Raw genomic sequence first — 20,950 nt, forward strand, 5'->3', positions numbered from 1 at the left:
GAATCTAGATTCCACACAGTGTTCATGCCCTACTGAACTCTATGTGCCTTGCTGTGGAATAGCTGAGTGACCACAACAAGCAAGAGAGATGAGAAAGCAAAGAAGCAGGCCCTCCAGAACCCCAGCATCTCACATTGCAAGGGACAGCAGCTGGGGCTGCTCTAAATGGGTCCACACAGGAGGCCTGCGTGAGGACCAACAAGTAGCAGATACCCACCCGCCCCAGGCAGTATCTCGCCTGGAACTCCAGGAGGATGAGGGGTCCTACACTGACTCTGCTGGAGTCACATGTGGAGTGCATAGATGTGGAGTGCATATCTATGGCACACAGAAGCTTGGAGACTGTGACTTACCCCACACAACCCTTCCCTAGCTTGAACTGACTGTTAGTGTTTCTGCCTGGCCCTGAATCACCAGACCCTTCAGAGCTCGAGCAGAGTCCAATTATCAAGAACACACACTGGGTACTAATCATTGCAGCTTCTGATGCTCTTCCTACTTTCCCCAGTCCTGGTCTTTTTGCCTGTTGTGAGGATAGTACCCCACTTTCTACACCACTGTTATCCGAGGTCTCAGTGTACAGGTGTCCTGACCCAAGGATGGGTATGCACAGGTGTAAGTCTAAGCTGCAGCCTGGTGTGCAGCCCTTTGCAGGGCACAGACGCTGCCCTGCAGCCAGAAGGTCTGTGGGCCCTGGGGACTTCTGGGGCTGTCAGCTGTGGGTTTGTGGGTGACCCCAAGTGCATGGGGTTTTCCTGTAGCACAGATCTTTCCCAAGATCTCAGGTGAGATGGTTCTCTTCTGAGTTGGGGGTGGAAAGAGCACTGTTGAGAGCCGACCCTTCTCTGACCCTGCCCAGGTACCCTGTGTGCTGGCCACCATCCTTTCTGTGGTCCCATGCACAGTGGGTGAGGGCAGTTGCCAGCTAAGCTCAGGAGCTCTTCCAAACTCCTAATGAGGAAGCAGGTTGATCAGGTGACATGCTGACCAGGACGTGCCTCCTTGTGTGGCCACCCCAAACGGGTGGCCTCCTGTGTCCATGGTTTTACTTCCTGTAGATTTGGTCCACAGTCTGAAAATGCTAACTGGAAAATTCCAGAAATTATTCATCAATTTTAAATAACACGTTCTATTTTAGTTTTAGCTATCACTGTTTTCCCACCGTGTCTAATTTATAAACTAAAACAGGTACATGTGTGCAGGAACGGTCATGTGCAAAGGTCCATTCTTTCCAAGGTTCCAGGCATCCGCAGGAGGCCTTGGGCCACATCCACGATGAACACGCGTGATTGTGGAAGCGCACAAGTGTTCAGATGAGGACGTGCATCCTAAGCCTGAGACAGCACATCCTCTGCCCAAACATCCCCTGCACGGTGGCCTCACCGCACCTGCACCCACCAACTATCTCGCTCCCCAAACCATTGGTGCTTGGGACCCATGTTACACAACAACTGAGCCCTGCTGCTCTCCCTCGCACCATTTCAACCAGGCTGAGTCCCTGGAATTCGCTTTACAGTCTTTCTCCTCTCCACACAGGTTTATTCCGCCAGCCCACGCGTGCCTGCGTATCCTCATATGATCACCACGCCCACCCAGCACACTTTCCAAACAGGACAGACGCTGCTTTAGGAAACAAAACAGTCTTTATTTAAAAAAAAAAATAAGTTACAAATTGAGCGAACTCTTTGTTCATTTTGGGCACAGGTTTGCAGTGTGGAACAGTCTGGTTTTAAACATAACTTTACAATACTATGAATATCACAAACTGCGTTATGGGGCAGTTTTCGTTCCATATCCTGTGCAGGTTAAAAAAAATCCCCACAGATATAAAACTATCGTAAATAGAACATTTGAGCCAACACTGGCATATACTTATATTTATTTTTATATACACATATATATATCATTTCAAATCAGCTAACAATGTTGTCATCCTTAGTCAAGACTGAAGTCAAACTAACTTTAAAACTACAATGATTTGGATACATCTGCATTATACCTCCCAAATGATATTTAAAATATATTTTAACCTTCAAATACACTTATAAGGTACAGCAATAGTGGAAAATAAAGTCTCAAAACTTAAATACAAGTCACCATATAAAAAAAGAAACCACTGGAACACAGAGGGGTTCTACGGTATGCCCGGGTGGTCCCGGCCTGTAGACACCTTTCACACACAGCACGGTGAGCACCATGCTTGCTTCCTTCCTGCTGCAAAACCATCAGACAGCTCAGCTGGGTGGCAGCCTCGTTGGCGAGAGAAAGGACACAGGAAGTCACCCCTCTCTGCTGTGCATCACTCAAGCATCCAAGCCCAGAGCTACTCTGCTCTCTCCTTCAGAACCTGGGCAGCCCAATGCCCTGCACCCTGCAAGCACACACGTCCCCAGGCCTCTGCCGTGCAGCTCACTTGGTGTTTTGCTCCAACGCCGAGTACTCGGTCTCTGACACCCTGGAGGCGTCAATGAGCTTGGTGAGGCCTGTTTTGGCTGAGTACTTGAAAATGAAGGCCTTCATCAACTCGTACCTGTAGTTGCGGTTGATGAAGCTGTACAGCACGGGGTTGACGCAGCAGTGGACCAATGACAAGCACTGTGTGACGTGCAGCGCCGTGAAGAGCGCGTTCTCCAGCTGGCAGGTGAAGGGGATGTAATGCAGGATGGAGAAGATGTCCAGGAGCACCACGACGTGGTAGGGCAGCCAGCACACGAGGAAGACCACCACGTAGGAGAAGATGATCTTCCGGCTGCTCTGCTTTTCCTGGTCGCCGGATGCTGAGATGGCTTTGGCCAGCAGGAAGTAAAAGATGGCAATGATGGAGAAAGGGACGGCAAAGCCCAGGATGACGGAGACCAGCTCCATGCCGATGAGCCACTCCTTGATGCTGTGCTCAGGGTAGAAGGACCGGCAGTAGGTCTCGTTGTTGGACGCAGATGTGACAGTCTTCAGGTAGTAGGTGTCAGGCAGGGACACGCAGAAGGCCAGCAGCCACACCAGGACACAGACGACCCGCCGAACCATCTTCTTCTTGCAGCTCGAGGTGCTGGTGAAGTAGGTGATGGAGAGGTAGCGGTCCACGCTCATGCACGTGAGGAAGAAGATGCTGCCGAAGAGGTTGATGGAGAAGATGAGGTGCGTGACTTTGCACGTGAGCTCACCCATGGGCCACTGGTTATGCTGTACGAGACTGACCACCCAGACCGGGATGGTGATTACGACCCACAGGTCAGCAATGGCCAGGTTCAGGATGTAGCAGTGCATGTCATAGCCTGTGGTCTTGGCCTGGATGTTCACCCAGACCACCACGGAGTTGGCAATCATGCCGATGACAAAAATGAAGATGTACAGGAAGGAGAGCGTGTAGAGCAGCACGCTTTTGTGGGGCATGTTGGGGCACTGCACGGCTTCCACCCCTATGCAGTCGCTGCTGTTGCATGGCCAGCTGATGTCGGAGTAGTTCCCGGGCTCCGAGTAGTCAAAGAGATGCAGATCCATGGTCCGGAAGGGGCAGCAGAATGACCTACAGCAAAACCCAACAGAAAAGCTGGAAGAGAAAAGGCACTCCATTAGGGAAGCTCAAGTTTCAGTGCAAACGCTCATCCAAGGCCCTGTCGGGGCTCAGCTGTTTCGCCTTAGCTCTGCGTGTCTTCCCAAAGAAAGTGGAAAAGAAAACAACTGTAACAGAACCACACAACGCAAAAAAAACCCCACCCACAGCCTGACCCACGCAGTGCTCACCCAGAGGAGTGGTGTTTGCTTTCTGTATTTTTCATGGCTGTGTTCTCAGCACATCACCAGCCCGGCTGTGCCCAGGGAGTGAAATCAACATGGTGCGGGGACCAAAGAGATGTCAGACGGCAGAGCCCAGGCCACAGCAAGGCTGATGGGCCACCTGGTCCCAGCAGGTCCCAGCAGTGTCATTTTGCCAATCTCCCCAAGCCCGCAAGTGCTGGTCTGCTCCTGGCATGCATGTGCACAAGTGTCCCGCTTTAGTGTCTTAACAAAAACATCTGAAACCCACTTCACATCTGCGTTTAAGACAGACTCAGGGCCTTCTGCCTTTCCACAGGACTCATTCACACACTTGAGTCTTTGCTGCCTTCCACTTGTGGTCACAGAGACCCTCGAGATAGGGCCAGTGCTTACTTAACACCCTCCCCCCAACTGTGCCCCAAACCTGCAGACTCAGGGTCTGCCTGGGATTTTCAGCTGAAGCCCCCATGCCAGCTGTCTCCACTCCAGGTCCTCACCTGGCTTTCCATTCCTTTATCTATTCAGGAGTCCTGGGTACCAAGACTCACACCCCAGAAGCCACTACCTGCAGCATTTTCGGGGGGCAGACAGTCTGTCCACTGTTTTCCCTGCAGACCTGATGTAGGGCCACACTCAACTGCCACTGGTTCACAGCCACTGAGAACTCAGTCGCAGGTGCCACTGGATTGGATAAGCAGTTTCTCCACAGCGGGGCACACAGGGGTCACCAGAACCTGCAGGCCACAGTCCCTTTGTCCACTAGAGGGCCCTAAAATCTCCGCAGGCCTATCAGCTGTCACCCCCTCACCATATCTCCCTTCATGGCCCGGTGGATACCAAAATGAAGATTGGCCTCCCTTCATGGCCCCACTTCTTTCCACAGTGGGACACTGTGGGGGTCTGTGGGTGGACACAGGAGGCCACATCAATGATGCCAACCACAGTAGGAAAAGCGGCCTTTGCCAGCCAGAACACCACTACCTCAGAGTTCTAACTCCTCAGTGTTTAACGTGAGATCAACTGGTCAACCTCTGGGGGCTGCTGCCCGGGGTCGGCAGGGGGCTGCTGCCCGGGGTCGGCAGCACCCCTCAGGTAACCTTGGGAACAAAGGGCACAGACTGTGGCGGGCAGACAGCAGAGGCCCAGCTCTAGGCCAGGAAGAGAGAGGGCTGGGCATTCTCCAGCCAGCAGTGATCAAATTTTCCCCTTTTAGTGAAAAAAGCACAACTCTCTGGAATTTCTTCCACGTTGGAAACTGGCTGGGTGGCGAGGATCCCAACAGAGGGGGCTGGGTGCTCATGGGAGGACATCGTGGACTGAATCTGCCCCCTCTCCCCATGGCATGTCAGGTGAGGGGTTCTTCTGTCCCCTGACTGGTTTTGGTGTCAGCTAGGGCTGACAAAAGTCCTAACCTTTCATGACAACCACTTCCCCTCCTGGCTCCATAAGCCCTCAGTGGTGGAACCATTGGCCATGCAGCTGGCAACCTGGGTGTCTGCAGAGTCACCCAGCAGGGGCACTCCAAACCTGTAGCTACCAAGCTGTGTGACCTCAGCCAATGTCCCAGGGGAGCAAAAGAGCGGTGGGCACACTGGCCACAGCCTAACGCACAGCTCTAAGGGTTCTGAAAAATGCAGGTCCAACAGGCTGTCCAGGATGCCTCCCTGACTGGCCAGGCGCTTGGAAGTTGCCACTGCCCCCTCCCTTGACTGCCAAGTGGCCTGAATTCAAGGCTTTCTGCTTGTGACCCATGAAAACCCAAAGCCACTGGATGGCAGGACCACTTGAATGGGAATCAAGCCACTGTCCCACAGCCCAGAAGCAGAGGTCAGTGACAGGGACAGAGACGGGCACAGATCCTAGGCTGTAATGCTAGAAATTGGCCAGAGCTTTCAATAGACATGGGTTCAAATTCTCCCCACTGGTCTCCCCACACTCTGCTGTCTCAGCCTCCTTGCCCCAGGCATACCATGTCCCCTAGTGGAGTAAGGACAACCCCACGCAGGGTCACGGAATGAACAGATGCCTCCTATGATGTGAGGCATCCTAGGTCTCCCCATTGTCCCCACGAAACCAGCTCTGACTCTTAGCCGACAGGCTGCCAGTCTCTTGCATCCTCAGAGCCTGGAGCCACAGTGGGGACCAGGAAGGGGTTGGGGACCCCGACTCAGCTCCTTGGCTTCTATCACTGCACTCTGGACAAAGAATGTTTGATTCCCTGACTACTGTCCCCAAAATCACAAGCAGACAGGCACCTGTCCCCACCACCACCATGCCCTTCGCTCTTCTGGGCAGGATCCTAAAAAATACCCAGCAGGGGTACAGCTGCTTGCCCAAGGCAGCAGGGAAGGACAGAGGCTGGGAGGCCCCGGGTGGCCCTGGTGCCCATATTCCGGTTCTTGTCCAGCAGTTCAGCCACCAACCAGCCCAGGCAGCAGGCAATGCTGGCCAGGACTGGCCAGGAGATGAATTTAACAAGCCACACCCTGCCCCCAGCCTCCCCTGGGGCCAAGTGGACCACACTGCAGATGGCATCAAAGGGAAGACAAGAACGGGACACTCAGAGAGAAAGGAGACCGAGCAGAGCACAGTGACCACATCGTCCACTCAGTGGGCAGCGGAGGAAAGCACGGCAAGTGGACACCTGGGTATTTTTCATGCACTAAAGAGAGGGGAAAGAAGCCAGGGCTGTTTCCAGAAAGGAGCGCATTACCAGATCGACAATCCAGGGTTCACATGGGAGGCGCCCCATGCTGTGTGCTCGCGCTGCCTGCCTGGGTGGGCAGGAGCTGCCGTCACCCAAGCCGCTCCAGTTCCCAGTGCACCACTGGAGCAAAGAACACCCCTAACCAAACGGGGCACCTGGGGCATCCACAATGGGGACAGCCTGTGCCGAGCCCCCGGTACGACCTGAGACTGCAGTCAGGGAGAGAGCTGGGAGCCACTGACTTCCTGCAGCCCACTTGGGGCCTGGGCCCTCTGCTCCCCACATGCCACACACAGTCAGCCCCATGCACCTCTCCTCGTGTACAGACTGTGCTCGGGTCTGTCTGTGCTGATGCCCCCCAGGAGATGCCCACATCCACTCACCTGCTGCTAGGATCCACCATAGCTCCATCCCTGGGGGCTCTAGGCCACAGCCTGAGAGAGATTTTGGATGTAAACCTGCACCCAGTCTTACAGTTCAGGGAGATGAAGCCACTCAAGGTTCGAGGCCTTTGTGCAAAAGGTTCTGGAGGAAAGCAAAAGGGGCTCGGAAGAAAGGATTTTTGTTGTTCCATGATTTTACAAGGTCACACACTTCCCCTTTAGAATTTGCACGTGCCCCAATGTGTTTGCTGAAGCAGAATTTAGGACTCAAAAATCGTCATCACCAACAAATGCCCACTGACAGAAGAATGGTTCTGTAAGGTAAGGTGGGCGTGTCTACTGTCTGGAATATTAGACAGCTGTAAAGAGAGAGGGAGAATCAGTTGTGAACAAGGAAAGTTAGCACATGCTACGATGAAATGCATGGGGCTGCGCAGATACATGCAGAGTGGCCTACTGATTATGGGGTAAACAGCAAAGCCATGTGTAGTTTTCTATGGAGACATGGAAAAAGCTCCACACTGACTGCAAAAGAATACAAAGGGAGGGCTGTAGCTTTGACCCAATGACATCTGCAGTAATTGGAGTCTGACATCAAGAGTTATGCAACTATAAAGCAGTGAGTGACCCACAGATGTAAGGGTTCCCGCTGTAGTTTTTGGAGACCGCAAGGCAGCAGAGGCCAGTTTGTCTCCCTCGCTCCTTCATTTGCTGTCCACCAGGACTGCTTGCTTCATCACCCCTACTGTTGTTGCACTGCTGGGGGTTGAACCAGGGTTTTCACGCTGCACTGCCTCCCTGGCAATTCTGTAAACTGCTTATTTTGAGACAAGGTCTCGCTAAATTGCTAGCTTGCCCAGGTTGGGCTAGAACTTGTGATCCACTTGCCTCAGGCTCCCAGAGTGCAGGTTACAGATGTGCACCACCATGCCCACCATCCATGGCTTCCCGAAGAGTACCCCATATCTGCTGTGACCAATGGCCAGTACTTGAGGCAGCCACCCAGCCTCCCTGCAGCCTCTGTATGGGAAAGGCCTCTCCTGCTGCTCTCCATCCCAGATGGAGCCAGGGCCCCTCCGGCAGGTGGTGGGCTCTCTGGGAGATGCATCTCCATTCCGAGGCTCCCCATTTATAGGCTGAGCATCTTTAGAGAGCTGCGGCTCAGCAGCCTGTGGTACTCAGCTGCACCTGGAGGGTCCTCCTGAGCTCACCCAGTGCCTGGGGAGCAGAGCCAGGATTACAAATCTCCAAGTTCAGGGGTGCAATGGGCCTGAGGCTCAGCCCACAATCTCTGTGTCCTCCAGAGGCTCAGGTGTCTGCTCATGGTCCCCAATACTGCCACTACTTCACATCTCAGCAAGGAAGGCTCCTCCCCCATAGCCAGGCCTTCCCCCCTCCTCTCTGACCCCAAATCCCCACCCTGTAGGCATCTGTAACTCTCTCTCTCTCCTCTTCTCCACTCTGCTGCTACTTAACCAGCACTTCCTACTACCGATGTCTCATTCATTCTTTTATTTCTTTGTTTCTTTGCTTATTTATCTATTTATGTTGTGGGGCTGGGGACTGGAGCTAGAGTCTCACGCATGCTAGGCAAGCGTTCTACCACTGAGCTACAAACTGCAGTTTTTCATTTTATTTTGAGAGAGCATCTCACAGTGCAGCCAGGCTGGTCTCAAATGTAAGATCCACCTGCCTCAGCCTCCCAAGTAGCTGAGGTTACAGGCACTGACCAGCATACACAGCGCTCGCTCATCTTTGGAAATCACACCAGCAAACTGAGCTGGTACAAAGGAGAAACTGAATGAATCAACATCCACCAAGGCCAGTGGCCCTGGCCACAGAGGATGTAGGAGTCCCAAAGAGGCTCTTCGGGATCCTCAATCACTCAGCTGGTGTTTGGGGGCCTCTTCCCTAGGGTCCCTGCCCTGGTTCAGGTAAGAACACTCAGCAGGATCATCTCCTGTCCCCAAGCACAGGCCTTGAAGATGGTGGATGGGACGGACTTCCACTGTGGTGGCACAGGGGACATTCTAGGAGAAGGTGATGTCCAAGGATGTTTCAGGAAGGTGCTCCCTTTGAAGAAAGCCACCCAGCCCCACTGAGAAAAAGACCCCACAGAGAGCTCGAGGAACAAGGGGTCAGGCCTGGGCCTGTCTGTGCAGGAGCTATGGGGGTGGAGCAAGGCCTTAGCTCTGGGGCAGAGGGCACACTCCAGGACAGAGATGACACATGCACCTAGAAGGCCTGGCCAGGGGCTCCAGGCTGGTGCACAGCAGCTGCTGCAGACCCTTGGAGGGAGGGCTGACTGTGGCTCCAGAATGCAGATAAGATAACATAGACCAGTCCCTGGACCCAGCTCTGAAGCCAGGGGCCACTGGCCCTGTTGCCGGTCTGGACCTGGCTTCCTTTAGCAGCTTCTGCCACTTGTGACCCGTGGCCCACAGCGGGACTTCCTGGAGGCATTCAGGGCTTCCCCCAGACCCTGCTTAGCCACTCTCACTGCTGCGCACCTAGAAGCTGAGGCAGGACAGGTCAGGCTCAGAGACTGGACAGAGTCTCTGCACCTTCAGCTTCAGAGACCTTGGCTTGCAATGCACCATACTCTGGTTCCTTTTTGACAGTTGAGACAGGACTACCCATCCACACACCTCTACAGATCCACAAGGGACTGCTCATTGTGGAGGTTTTTGTTATTTGTTTGTTGTTTAACCACTTCCTGTATTCAGTGCACTTCAAACCCACCCAGCCAGGCTGGGTGAGGAGCCCAGGGGACATACACCCTACACCAGGCAGGCTCTCTGCAGCCACCCGTGACGCTTGACAGTGGAAAAGGAAACTGCCTGTCCCCCCCCCCCCCCAGCGCACCAGGTGAAAGGAAAACAATACAATCTTATCTTGTGCATGTTATGGACGCTTTCGAATTCTGTGCAACTTGCAAAATTATAAGTACATATAAAGGAAAAAATGCACACCCTGATTGTGAACTAAGCCACCTATTCCCACGGCCCCTGGACAGGGCGACAGGGGATAAAGAGAGGCATATCCAGAAACCCGATCTGGTCCATTGTGCTCAGCTACCCTAAGGAACAAGGCAGTACCCAGCAGAGCGGATCCAGGGCACCACGTCACAAAGGCGGCTGTCGGGGTGGCCTGGCGGAATCAGAGCCTTGGCCTCAGTTCCCACCCAGCTCAGGGCCAGGATGAGAGGCAAGAGGAGGTCACAGAGAGGAGAGCGCTTCACATCTGTGCTTAGCCAGACACAACGTGGTTCCACAACCGGGCTGGCAGAACAAGGCTCCTACCACAAAACCAAGGGGCGCCCTCACCACATCCCCCAGGTTCTCCAGGACAAGAAGGAGGCACAAGCTCTCTGGCTGACACAGCTTCAAATCGCAATCCCCCATCCTGCCCAGGGCTCCTTATCTGTGCCTTCACCCAACAAGTGGTCCAAGGCCACCTAAGATAGACGCAATTCCGTCCACCCTTGCAGACCTACTGGTGACCCCACAGCACTGTCACCGTGAAATTATGCCATCCCTGGACAACTTTGATAACCAAGCAACAGTGGTTGGTTTAGGTGTCTCCCCCCCCCCCGCCATCCCAAATCAGTAGTAGTCACAAAAGCATCAAATACTCCCTGCAGAAAAGCATGAAGCATTGAAAATCAGGGACACACCTCCCAGCCCCGTGCTTTTTTTCTTCTGGCTGCTTAGGTTCATGAGAGTAAATACCAGTGCGCTTTTCTTTTGCGGACTTTTAAAACACTTGCCACAAGACTGTCTGTGGTTTCTTTCTAAATTATTCCTGCACATACATAATCCAACTAGAAGCATCCTGATACTACTCCTGTTCTTACAAGTAAAACTAAGTACCTCAGTTGCCTCATTTAAAAGCACAAAATATCTTCAGGCTCCAAACTCCATTCATGTTCTGTAAAACCTTTGCTTAAAAACCCCTAGGATCTGAGGTCTTCTAGGTCTTTTTCTTCTCTTCAATTGCTTTTAAGGGTTACAAAGTGATGGTCCAAGAGCCTCCAGTTTGAATAACTTCCACCAACTTCCCTCACGTCGACTTCAAAATAGGAGCTCTCTGCCTAACCGATCACACAAAAAGCCACTGTTCTAATTAAGTAGAGTTTTGTGTGTGCGTGTGTGCACGCGCGTGCGTGCGTGTGCGTGTGCATGCGTGTGTGTGTGTGTGTGTGTGTGTGTTTTCCTTTCATCCAGAAAGCCTACACTTGGCCTATTCTGAACCTGATTAGAAATCATAATACCCTCCCAACTCTCCAAGGACTTGCTGTTTGGATGTGATAAACGCACTTCCAAAGCCCTCATTCAGTTAAGCAAATACTTAAAGTTTTTGGAAGTTTTGAAAAATGATGACTGCAATCCTTGCCCCTTTAAAAAAAAAAACACTCTGATGGGCAGCGGCACACAGTGGTCCTCAGTCTCTGGGTCCTCCCTTGGCTGCACCCTCCCTCCCTGCCTGGCTCCCCAAGGCTGTGGCTGAGCCCAGCCATGCCGTGCACACCCAAATGTTTATGGCACAGACGGGAAAGTGCAAATTGTTCCAAGCTGAGTCCCCAACAGCCACTAGGCACTGGAGCAAAGCTTTGCATCCAAGCCGAGCTCGCGTTCTGGTGGGAGGGAGCCCAACCGCCGGCTCTTCATCCATTTAAAACCCACAGAAAAGCCAGGCACAGGACCCAGCAGCCTTGCTCGTCTTTCTAGGCTTACTCCACTTTTCCCGGGACTGAATAAAGGGACACAAAGGCGGCATCTGTGTTTTCAGAGAAAAGAAGAAAGTCGCCACTCTGCAGCTTTGCAGACTGGAGTTTCAGAGGATGACACAGGCCCAGCTACCTTCAAAGGGCTATAAACCATGCCAGGAGGACACTCTGTTCCCATTTCAGGAAATCTAATGGTGCTGTGAGCAGAAGGAGAGAGGAGAGGAGAGGAGAGGAGAGGAGAGGAGAGGAGAGGAGAGGAGAGGAGAGGAGAGGAGACAGGAAAGGAACAAGGGAAAGAGAGAGGAGAGCCAGAGAGGGGAGAGCCAGCCAGTCTGACTTTTACAACTTCTCATTCTCCCTGGAAGTGACACGCCTTGGCAAACCCCCTACCCACCCCTGACCTCACTCCTCACTCTCAGTAACCCTTTGAGTTTCCTGGTGCTACCTAAACTGAACACAATTCTGATTTTACCTGATCCAAATACTTAAGCACATTCAGATTTCAAATACTAGAGTGTGTTTTCCCCACCACCACCAGAAGTGGAACCTAATGCTTGCTAAGAGATCAATAAATACTCAGATTAAGGAGGATGCCATCAGGGGACCAAGGCTAGGGCTGCCTAACATTCGCATTACAGCCTCCCTGCTACAGGCTCTGGCATTCTGGATTCTCAAAAGAGTCTCCGCCGTCTGGTTTTCTGGTTCACTTAAAGACGCCTCTGGAATCGCACCTACAGTTAATTCTATGGATTTCCCAAATGGTACATCAATAGCGGCGCTGGTCAACAGCAGCGCCGCGCTCGACTCTATGCCAATTTTGGGCAATCACGACAGCCAGACCACGTAAGTTCTTGCAAAGTTGCCCTACTTTAGAGACAACCCGGGTCCCCCGCAGTGAATACACACCAGGCTGCTAAATCCAGCGGGTCACGTAGCAACCGCCCTCTGAGAGTGACTTGAGAAAACTTTGCCTTTGCTTTCCTCAGCGGGAGCCCAAGCCCGCGAAGCCGCAAAGCGTTCTGCAGCGGTGGGCGATGCACCACACGGGCTCTGTCACGCACCCGTCTGAGCGCTCCGGGAGGAGAGCTGGGGAAAAGCCCACGGGGCTGAAGCCCGAGCCACAGCCCTGCCCGCCGCTCTTCCCTGCTCCGCGGAGCTGCAGCCCGAGCACCGGCCTTACCTGGGCTGACGGCGGCTGCAGCTCGCCTTCCCAGCTGGGTTCCCTTAGCCCAGAGCGGTTTGGAGCAACTGAACTCCGGGGCTGCAAACTCGCGTTATATACACTGCAGGAAGTCGCCGCTAGGTGGCAGCTTCGCCGCCCCCTTGTCTCCCCTCCCCTGCGCCGCCCTCCCCCTCCCCCAAACCAACCAGGCGGGGACGCGCGCGCGCTCCCTGGCTGCAAACCTCCAACTTCCCCGCCCCGCGCACTCCAGGGAAATCCCTACCTCCCTTCATCAGCGCAGTCTAATGAAAACCACGAGGTCTAGACCCCATGGGGGGAAATGTCAGCAGAAGAAAAACTGAAAGAAATCCCAGGGCTTTGCAAAATCATCAAATATTTATCTGGTCTCAGGTATATCTTTAATAATCTCATTAACACCAGGAGTTCCTTTGAATGCCTCTAGCTCTGGCAAAGACTTTGCTCCCAAGACAAATTACCCTGAACTTCTAAACTTCGGTGTGGATTTAATAAATCTGCATTTTCTTTCCTAATTCCTGCAAAACAGAAGTGACTGGTTTTGGTATGAGCAATTAATCTGCTCTGTGCTATGATAACTCACAAATGAATGAAATCATCTTTATAAACAGATGCTAGTAGATTTTATTTGAAGACTTTCATTTGCAAAGGTCTTCAGGTACCTTAGAAAACCAGTAGAAGTGCCCAGGGCCAAACACAGGTCATGGGCTAATTATATCTTTGATAATGCTCTCCGAGGTGAGTTTAGCAAACACTTTATTATTATGAATTATTATTAACACTAAAATCTACATGCTTCTCTGGAAACACATTGCCGAAAGTCTGCTGCATAGGGAGTTCAACTTTAAAATGCACATGTGATAGTCATCTGCACTGCTCCACCCAGTAGAATCAGCCACAAAATGTGACCTAAACTCTCACTTTTCAGCCCCAGCTATTGACCCCAGCCCTGTGCCACACTGGTTTTCATTTTGCTGCCCAGTCCTCTCGGATTGCAGGACATTTGAAGCAGTGTGTGGAGGCGCCAGCTGTGTGCGCACTTTCTCCTGACCTAAAATTTTCTGAGATTCTTTTATTACACTCACAACAGACTGCTGCTAAATGCTGAACCAGAGTGTGGGGGGCAGGGGATCCAGAGCCTCTTGTGGTTGTAAAGCTATGGGGGGTGGGGGGGGGTCCTTGACAAAAGAAATATTTTGTTTCGTAAAAGCTTTGCATTTTTCCAGGCCTCAGTCAAAGGCACCTGCTTTCCGGAGGCCACCCCAGGGGTCTCCAGCTGCTGCGCCAACCCCGCAGGCTCGTGGGCACTGCAGGCCGGGGCGGTTGCTCTCAGTGCCAGCATAGCGCTGGCTGCACCACCCAGTAGTGCCACCACTAAAAGTCCTGTTGGTGTTTGTGTCCCGGACCAAGAATCTGAGGCTACTCTGCAAGAAGCCTGCCCGGCCTGGTGCACCATTTCTGAGCTCGGGTCTGCTCTTCACACAGGGCCCGAGTGGGTGCAAGGTCAGGACACCCGCAGGTCTGAACTGGCTCCCAAGCGGTGCATGCTCACTAAAAGAAAAACTGCATCCACAGCAAATCAATGAGACTGCAGTTGCTCATGTGGAAGAAGGGAAAGCCCAGAGGAGTTTAAAAATAAAACAAAATAACTGACTTCTCTTTAGGGCATCTACAGCTCGCCTTGCCGGGGGGTCATCAAGCCTGGGGTGGCCTCACAAAGCGGTCACACTCCTCCTCCTACCCTGCACCAGGACCCCCACTGCACATAGCACACCATGCCTGCTACACTCAACCTGCAGCCCCCAGCCCTGGCCCTGTCTTACACCAGCACCTGACCTCAGTTAGCATCCAACTCCTGACCCTAACCCTGACCCTAACCCTAACTCCACCCAGCCTGGCTCCACCTCTCCCTGCCTCACCTACCTCAAGATCCCATCATAGGGCCATCCTGCTCCACTGGCCTGCACCCCATACCCTTCCTTCCAAGGTGCACAGCATGGGTGTTGCCAATAGCAGACCCACCAGCCCTATCAGGACCCCTGGCCTGAGGCTGCTCCCAGGGTGAAGGGCTGGGGACCTGGCCTGGAACCTTGAAGTCTTCCCATATTTCTCAGAAACCAGTCCTGGGAAAAAACAAGAGGATGAACAGATAACTCCCTGTAAGTAAACAAGCCCCTATTGCCCTAGGTCCTGAAATTCTTCTTTGCATGTTGGGAACTGTATCTTGGCTTCTGGTGGAATTGTGTCTGTGAAGCTGTTTTATCACTGCTGAGGTCCAGGTTAGGTCCTATCTACCATCTCTCGTTGGTAGGAACATGGGACTCTGAGAAAGACAGGACCTGCCCTCAGAGCTGGGTCCTGGAATGTCCAGTTCCCAGATGCTCTGGCCCTGAGTGCCTCATGGGACAGGGTCAGGACACTTCCAGATGCCGTCTTCCAGGTCTATGGTCACTCACCCAGTAGCCTCTGGGTCCTCTGAGACTCCACCCATCACTGCTTGCAATGCATCCTGGGGAGGAGGGTTCAAGAAGGACCTAGCAGGCAGTTCCTGGTGAAGGAGGGTAGCTGCTGGGAGGCGTGGTGTGTGCTGGCCTGGAGACTAGAAGTTGCACCATCCCAGAGAGAGGTGCAGTCCCAGGAGCAAGCCTCATGGCCAGTGGCGCAGCGTGACAGGAAGGAGTCCCTGCAGCTAGACCTGAGGTGCCCCTGAATGATGGTGACCCCAGCCCCTTCTGCAGAAGGAACCTAGCTGTGAGGTTGGAGCCCCACCCTGAAGCAAGCCGTGTACAGTGTCTCCTCAGGCAACTCAGCCCTTTTGAGTATTAGCTTCCTGTCTTTGATAATCCCAGTGTACCCCCATTCTTGCAGGGTGTCTAGCAGGACCAAATGAGAGTTTGCACATGAACAGTACCTCAGAGGTCCTCTGAGCAGCTCATGTTTCTTCCACCTCTTGGTCCCAGCTCATGACACCAAGCACAACAGAGTATAACTCATGGCTTGCAACATTTATTTTATGGAGTCTGGTGTCCTTTAGAGAGGTTTTGTAATCACAGCAAAACTGTGGCTGAAGGCGTGCACTGCCTGCTAGCCCATCTCTGGAAAGCCCATATTCTATCATTTAATAGTCATAGCAGCCTTAACCAGTGCCACTATTTTTGTCCCACTTTTGTAACAAGGATATGAAGGCCCAGAAAGAACAGGTTACCAACTCAAAGGTGGTTATATGAGATTTTGCCTGGCTTCAAAGCACTTGTTCCTGACTTTGCTTATGTTTTGCTAAGGTTGGGCACTGTCTCATATATGCATGTTCGCCATCTGAATGTCTGCTGGTAGCATAGGAAAACACAGAAGAGAAAAAGAAAATATATTGGGGGCTGGAAGTGTAGCTCAGTGGTTGAACAGTTGCCTAGCATGCTCAAGGCCTTGGGTTATACACACACACATGCACACCTGCATCGTGTGTCTTAGGTGCTTCCCTAAAAGCAGAGGCACCTGATGGATGAAAGATGGGCTCCCAGAAAGAACTAATGCACAACCCGCAGTGCGCTGCCCAGTGGTCTTGGCTGCAGCCAGCTCCACTGCAGCCATGTGGAGCTGCTGGGAGCCCGGGCTTCCTAATCCCACACCCTTCACCTGATGGATGAGGGCTGCAGGCAGCAAGTGGCAGGTGCAACCCCCTCGGCTGCTGCATGACTTCAGGCCACTGGTGCAAGGCAGCTCCAAGAACCTGGGTCAGCCCAGGGCACCTGAGAGCTGCAACTCCAGCATGCCCAGTGCCAGGCTTCAAGTTTGACCAAAAAAGAGAGCTCCCTCCAGTACTCAGACCAACCTCACATTCTCTCCTCCTACAACGCCCCCCGCCCAGGGACTGCTGTACAGCTGCTTCCCCCCTTATTCCGATGTAGGGAAAATATAATTTCTTTAGGATAAGAAACTGTTTAACATGCTAGCCAAAGTGTCCTCCCCTCCCACTATCCTACTCTCTCCGTGGTTTTTGTCACCACCCAGAGCTGTCACTAGGTCTGACTTCACCCCCTTGAGGATTCAGAACATTGTGACCACATCAGTGCGATCTAGGGGAGTCAACTTAGCGAATCTCACTTCTGAATCAGAGTGTTCCCCCTCACTACATTTCTCCAGGATCTTCCTTCTGGAGATGAGCTGGGACACAGCTAAAAGAGGGTCCAAAGAAAATATTCTTGGAAAAGTTAAAACACCCACAATGAAAATGTTCAAAATATTTCACACAGAGTGAAGGCCATTCAGATGGCGAACGTGCATATATGAGACAGTGTCCAACCTTAGCAAAACATAAGCAAAGTCATTAGCAAAATACAAATCACAATGCCAGACCCCTGCACACCCTCCAGAAAGGCAAAAATGACATCTCTGAAGGTCAGCAAAGAAAGGGAAGAGCCGGAACTTCTGGGCGCCAGTGCTTCTCGAGCTGCGTGTGATGAAGGACAACCTTTGCCCTTTCTTTTTAAATTCTCAATTCATCAGCGTCCAAAACACAGCTGCCCCTGCATCGGCCCAGCTGAAACCCGGACCATGTGATGAATAACAGATAGCTCGCACCTCACACTCTGAACTGCAGTACCTGGCCGCGGAGGGGTGAATCGCCACACCCACCGTGGCGGTGCTGATAATGCTCATTTAATGACCCATCTGTATAATGACTGTTTTGGACTTACGACCCATCTTTTTTTGGTAGAGTTCTGTATGTCTTGTTTCCAGACCCTCAGTGTCTTTTTTTGTGCAGCGCACCTTCCTTTTGCAGCATTCTGATTTTTGCTGATTGGCCATATCGTATATGACTGTAGTTTTGTTTTGTTATACATTACAGTACTGCATTAAGAGTTAAGCAAATAAAAGCAAAATCATCAAGTTGGACTCTCCTTTGAGCATTCTTGTTCTGAATTTTGTTACTTATATACTATGTACAGTTCTTCAACCAATTCAGTTAATGACCTACTCGCGGGAACAGAGATCTCAGCCATTAAACTAGGAAGGCCTACTGCTGAAACCCAGCATGCACCTACCATACAACCCAGAAATTTCAGTGCAAGATGAAATTGCAAACTTAAAGACATGCATATTGTACCTAAAGAAATATTCCAAAATATTTACAGCAGAATTATTTATAACAGGCCCCAATTGATTTTGATTTATTTCCTCAGTCTGCTGTTGGATGTATATGAATTTGAGATAAGCCATCAAGGAAAACTTAGAACCATCACATTTAATGATATAAAAATTGAACTCTTGTAAAATTCAGAACAAAACAAGGCTACCCATCTACGTCAGTTCCTTTCAGCACCAGAAGTCCCAGCTAGCACAATAAGGGAAAAAGAGAGAAAAGGCCCATATGTAGACTGGCAATATGTGAAACCACTTTCATTAGCAGTTGACAGGTTATATATGCAGAAAATCCTGATGAATCTACACCACTGCTTCAAGAAGTAGGAAGTGAATTTGGAAAGGCCACAGAATACAAAGTCAAAGTATGACAGCCAGCTAAATAAGTTAAAAATGTTCTAGGCAGTCAGACGGGGGTAGGCCTGACTTGAAATAGTCAGTGCAGAAGGTAACACATTACAACTATGGCTGGCACTGCATTCGTTGAAGGCCAGGCCTCAAAACAAAGATGAAACAATTACACCTGCATACTTTCTCAAGGGACAAGCAACAATGATTGATATTCTAAATAGGCATCAGTTACCTGGGCGAGGGACCAGGACCCCCGACCCATCTCTTCCAGGAAGGTTCTTGTCCTTTCTATATACATTTGTTACACAACTTGCTTCCCTACTGGATCAATACTAAGTGTCTGTACTTGTAACCTGATTGGTTGATCATGCCTTATATCCACCTTTTGATTTCGCTCTATAAAGCCTCCCCTGAAAAGTGGGATCCTCAGCAACCTACTCAGGACCCCTCTCAGAAGCTGTATGTTTCCCTCTTGATAAATATTTCCTACTCTTAACCTCCACTGCTCTTTAGAATTCATTCTTCAGTTCTGGGGAACATGAACGCAGTAAATTGGATGTCTGGCAGGTTGGGAGTTACAATATTTCCCTTACACCATTTGGAGGACCTTATATCATCTCCCCATCAAAAGTACAGAAAGTCAACTGTATTTCTGAATGTCAGCACCAATTAGGAAACAAAATTTCAAAATTCCTTTATATTAGCATCAACACATGTAAAATGCATACAAATAAATTTACCAAAAGCTATGAAAGATCTCTAATGGAAAACAACAAAACAGCCCAAAGATACATTAAAGACCAAATAAATGAAGAACTATTTCATGCTCAATGGATTCTTTGGGAGATTCGATATTGATATGGCTTTGTTGAGCTTTTTTTTTCTATAATCTTTTAATTTTACTTTTTTCACTTTATCATAGCAGGAACATTTCACATGCTCTTCAATTTTTAGATGCATAGCACACCGTACATGTAGTACAATGCTGTATATCAGATTTCTAGAGCTCATCAAAGGCAGGGAATACAGCTCAGTGATACAGAGCCTGCCTGAGTTTCATTCACTGTACAAATAAATAACACTTGGTCAAGTTGCTGGACAAAAATCATACACCCCTCAATTGGTGACTCCCTAGCCCCCCACATCTCCAATGAGCATCATTGTATGGTAGAGACCTCCAACAAGTGGCATTGCTTGTCTTTCAGGGACAGGGTAATGTTACTTAACATAAGACCTTCAGGGTTCATCCTCAGGTTGGTGAATATTGAATTATTTTCTTCTTTTGTAGGCGAGTGGAATATGCCACTGTACACACACAGCACAAGTCTTTTTTCTTCTTTCTTTACTTTCTCTCGTGTGTGTGTGTGTGTGTGTGTGTGTGTGTGTGTGTGTGTGTGTGTTGGGGCCCAGGGCTCTACATGGCTGAGCTACACCCTCAATCCTTTTTTTAAAAAATTTTTTTTTTAATTTTGAGACAGAGTCTCATCAAATCCTCAGGCTTCCTGGTCTGGGTTTGAACTTGTGGTCCTCCTGCCTGAGCCTGGTAGGATGCTGGGGCTACAGGTGTACCCACCTCATCCAGCTCATACCATACCTTAATACCCAGGCATCTGTCAAAGGGTATCTAGTTTGCCTCCAATCTGGCCTACAGTAAATAGCACTGCTGTGAACTGGGAGTATTAGTAACTCTTCAGAATCCTGATCTCCATTCTTTTTGGATAAATATTCAGACCTAAAGCTGTAAAACTTCTAGGACATGGCACAGGGGGTGCAGTTCCTGAGGTCTTGGCAGTGACAGGGACAACACCCAAAGCAAGGGAGAGCTGCACTGAACTGAAAAGCTTCTCCATAGCAAAAGCAAGACTCCACAAAGTAAAAAAGGGAATCACTGAATGGGAGAAAGCATTTGCGACCTGTATATCTGATGGAAGATTAGTCTCTGGAATGGAAATGGAACTTCAACAACCGAGTAGCCAAAAACCAATCTCAGCTTTAAAATAGGCCGGGGACTTGAACATACATTTCTCCAGGGAAGACACAAAGAGCCAGTATGGAAAAGAAATGTTAGACTCATGACTAATGGCTCAATATCCCTTTACCCAGGAAATGCAAATCAAAACCACGTGAAATAACACCTCCTATCGGGCAGCACAGGCATTTTCAAAACAAAACAAAAAAGTCCAAAGTATGTGAAGAAAGTGGGCCCTTCCTACATTCTCAGTGGGAGTACAAAACAAAGAGATGGCTATGGAAAATAGTATGACAGCTCCTTAAAACACTTAAAAATAGAACTGTCCTATGATCCAGCAGACTGGAGGTCTGGGTGTTACTCTAGCAGATTTGAATTCAATATTTCAAGATCTTGGTTTGCCCCAAATTGGTCTATAAATTCAGTGCAGCCCTAAATTGAAATCCCAGCTGTTTCTTTTGAAATGGGCAAGGCGACTTTCAAACTATCATGGAAATACAAATGACCTAAACATAGCCCAAGCAGCCTTCAAAAGAAAGAAAATTGTTGGAATCACCCTCTGTGATTTCATGAAAGCTCCAGTGAAGGACCTCGTGTTGGAAATGGCATTGTTACAGACAAACAGGGAAGAGAACAAATATACCAGCAGTGAACACACACATGCAGCTAATGAATGTTTGACAAAATCACCTTCACATTTGCCGAATCTGAGAATAGT

The 20,950-nt window shown here is 50.5% G+C and overlaps 1 protein-coding gene across 2 annotated transcripts; it reads right to left on the reverse strand.

The window, feature by feature from the left end:
• Window positions 1-1,624: 1,624 nt before the first annotated feature.
• On the reverse strand, window positions 1,625-12,854 carry Ackr3 (atypical chemokine receptor 3). Of its 2 annotated transcripts, none has more exons than XM_005005701.4 (2): window positions 12,756-12,854; window positions 1,625-3,547 (listed from the first exon to the last, which is right to left on the reverse strand). In XM_005005701.4, the coding sequence occupies exon 2, from the start codon at window positions 3,496-3,498 to the stop codon at window positions 2,410-2,412; it is 1,089 nt and encodes a 362-aa protein (XP_005005758.1). In that variant the 5' UTR covers window positions 3,499-3,547; window positions 12,756-12,854; the 3' UTR covers window positions 1,625-2,409. The 2 variants fall into 2 exon arrangements, with proteins under 2 accessions (XP_005005758.1, XP_005005759.1); XM_005005702.3 differs by lacking the exon at window positions 12,756-12,854 and adding an exon at window positions 12,482-12,727.
• Window positions 12,855-20,950: the final 8,096 nt, after the last annotated feature.

This window comes from Cavia porcellus, unplaced genomic scaffold (assembly GCF_034190915.1).
Source record: "Cavia porcellus strain 051 isolate PalLab524CR breed Dunkin Hartley unplaced genomic scaffold, mCavPor4.1 scaffold_26, whole genome shotgun sequence".
Classification (NCBI taxonomy): Eukaryota; Metazoa; Chordata; class Mammalia; order Rodentia; family Caviidae; genus Cavia; species Cavia porcellus.

Excerpts from the sequence above, each read along its gene's own strand:
- Ackr3 (XM_005005701.4), bottom strand. The coding sequence starts at position 3,498 with ATGGATCTGCATCTCTTTGACTACTCGGAGCCCGGGAACTACTCCGAC.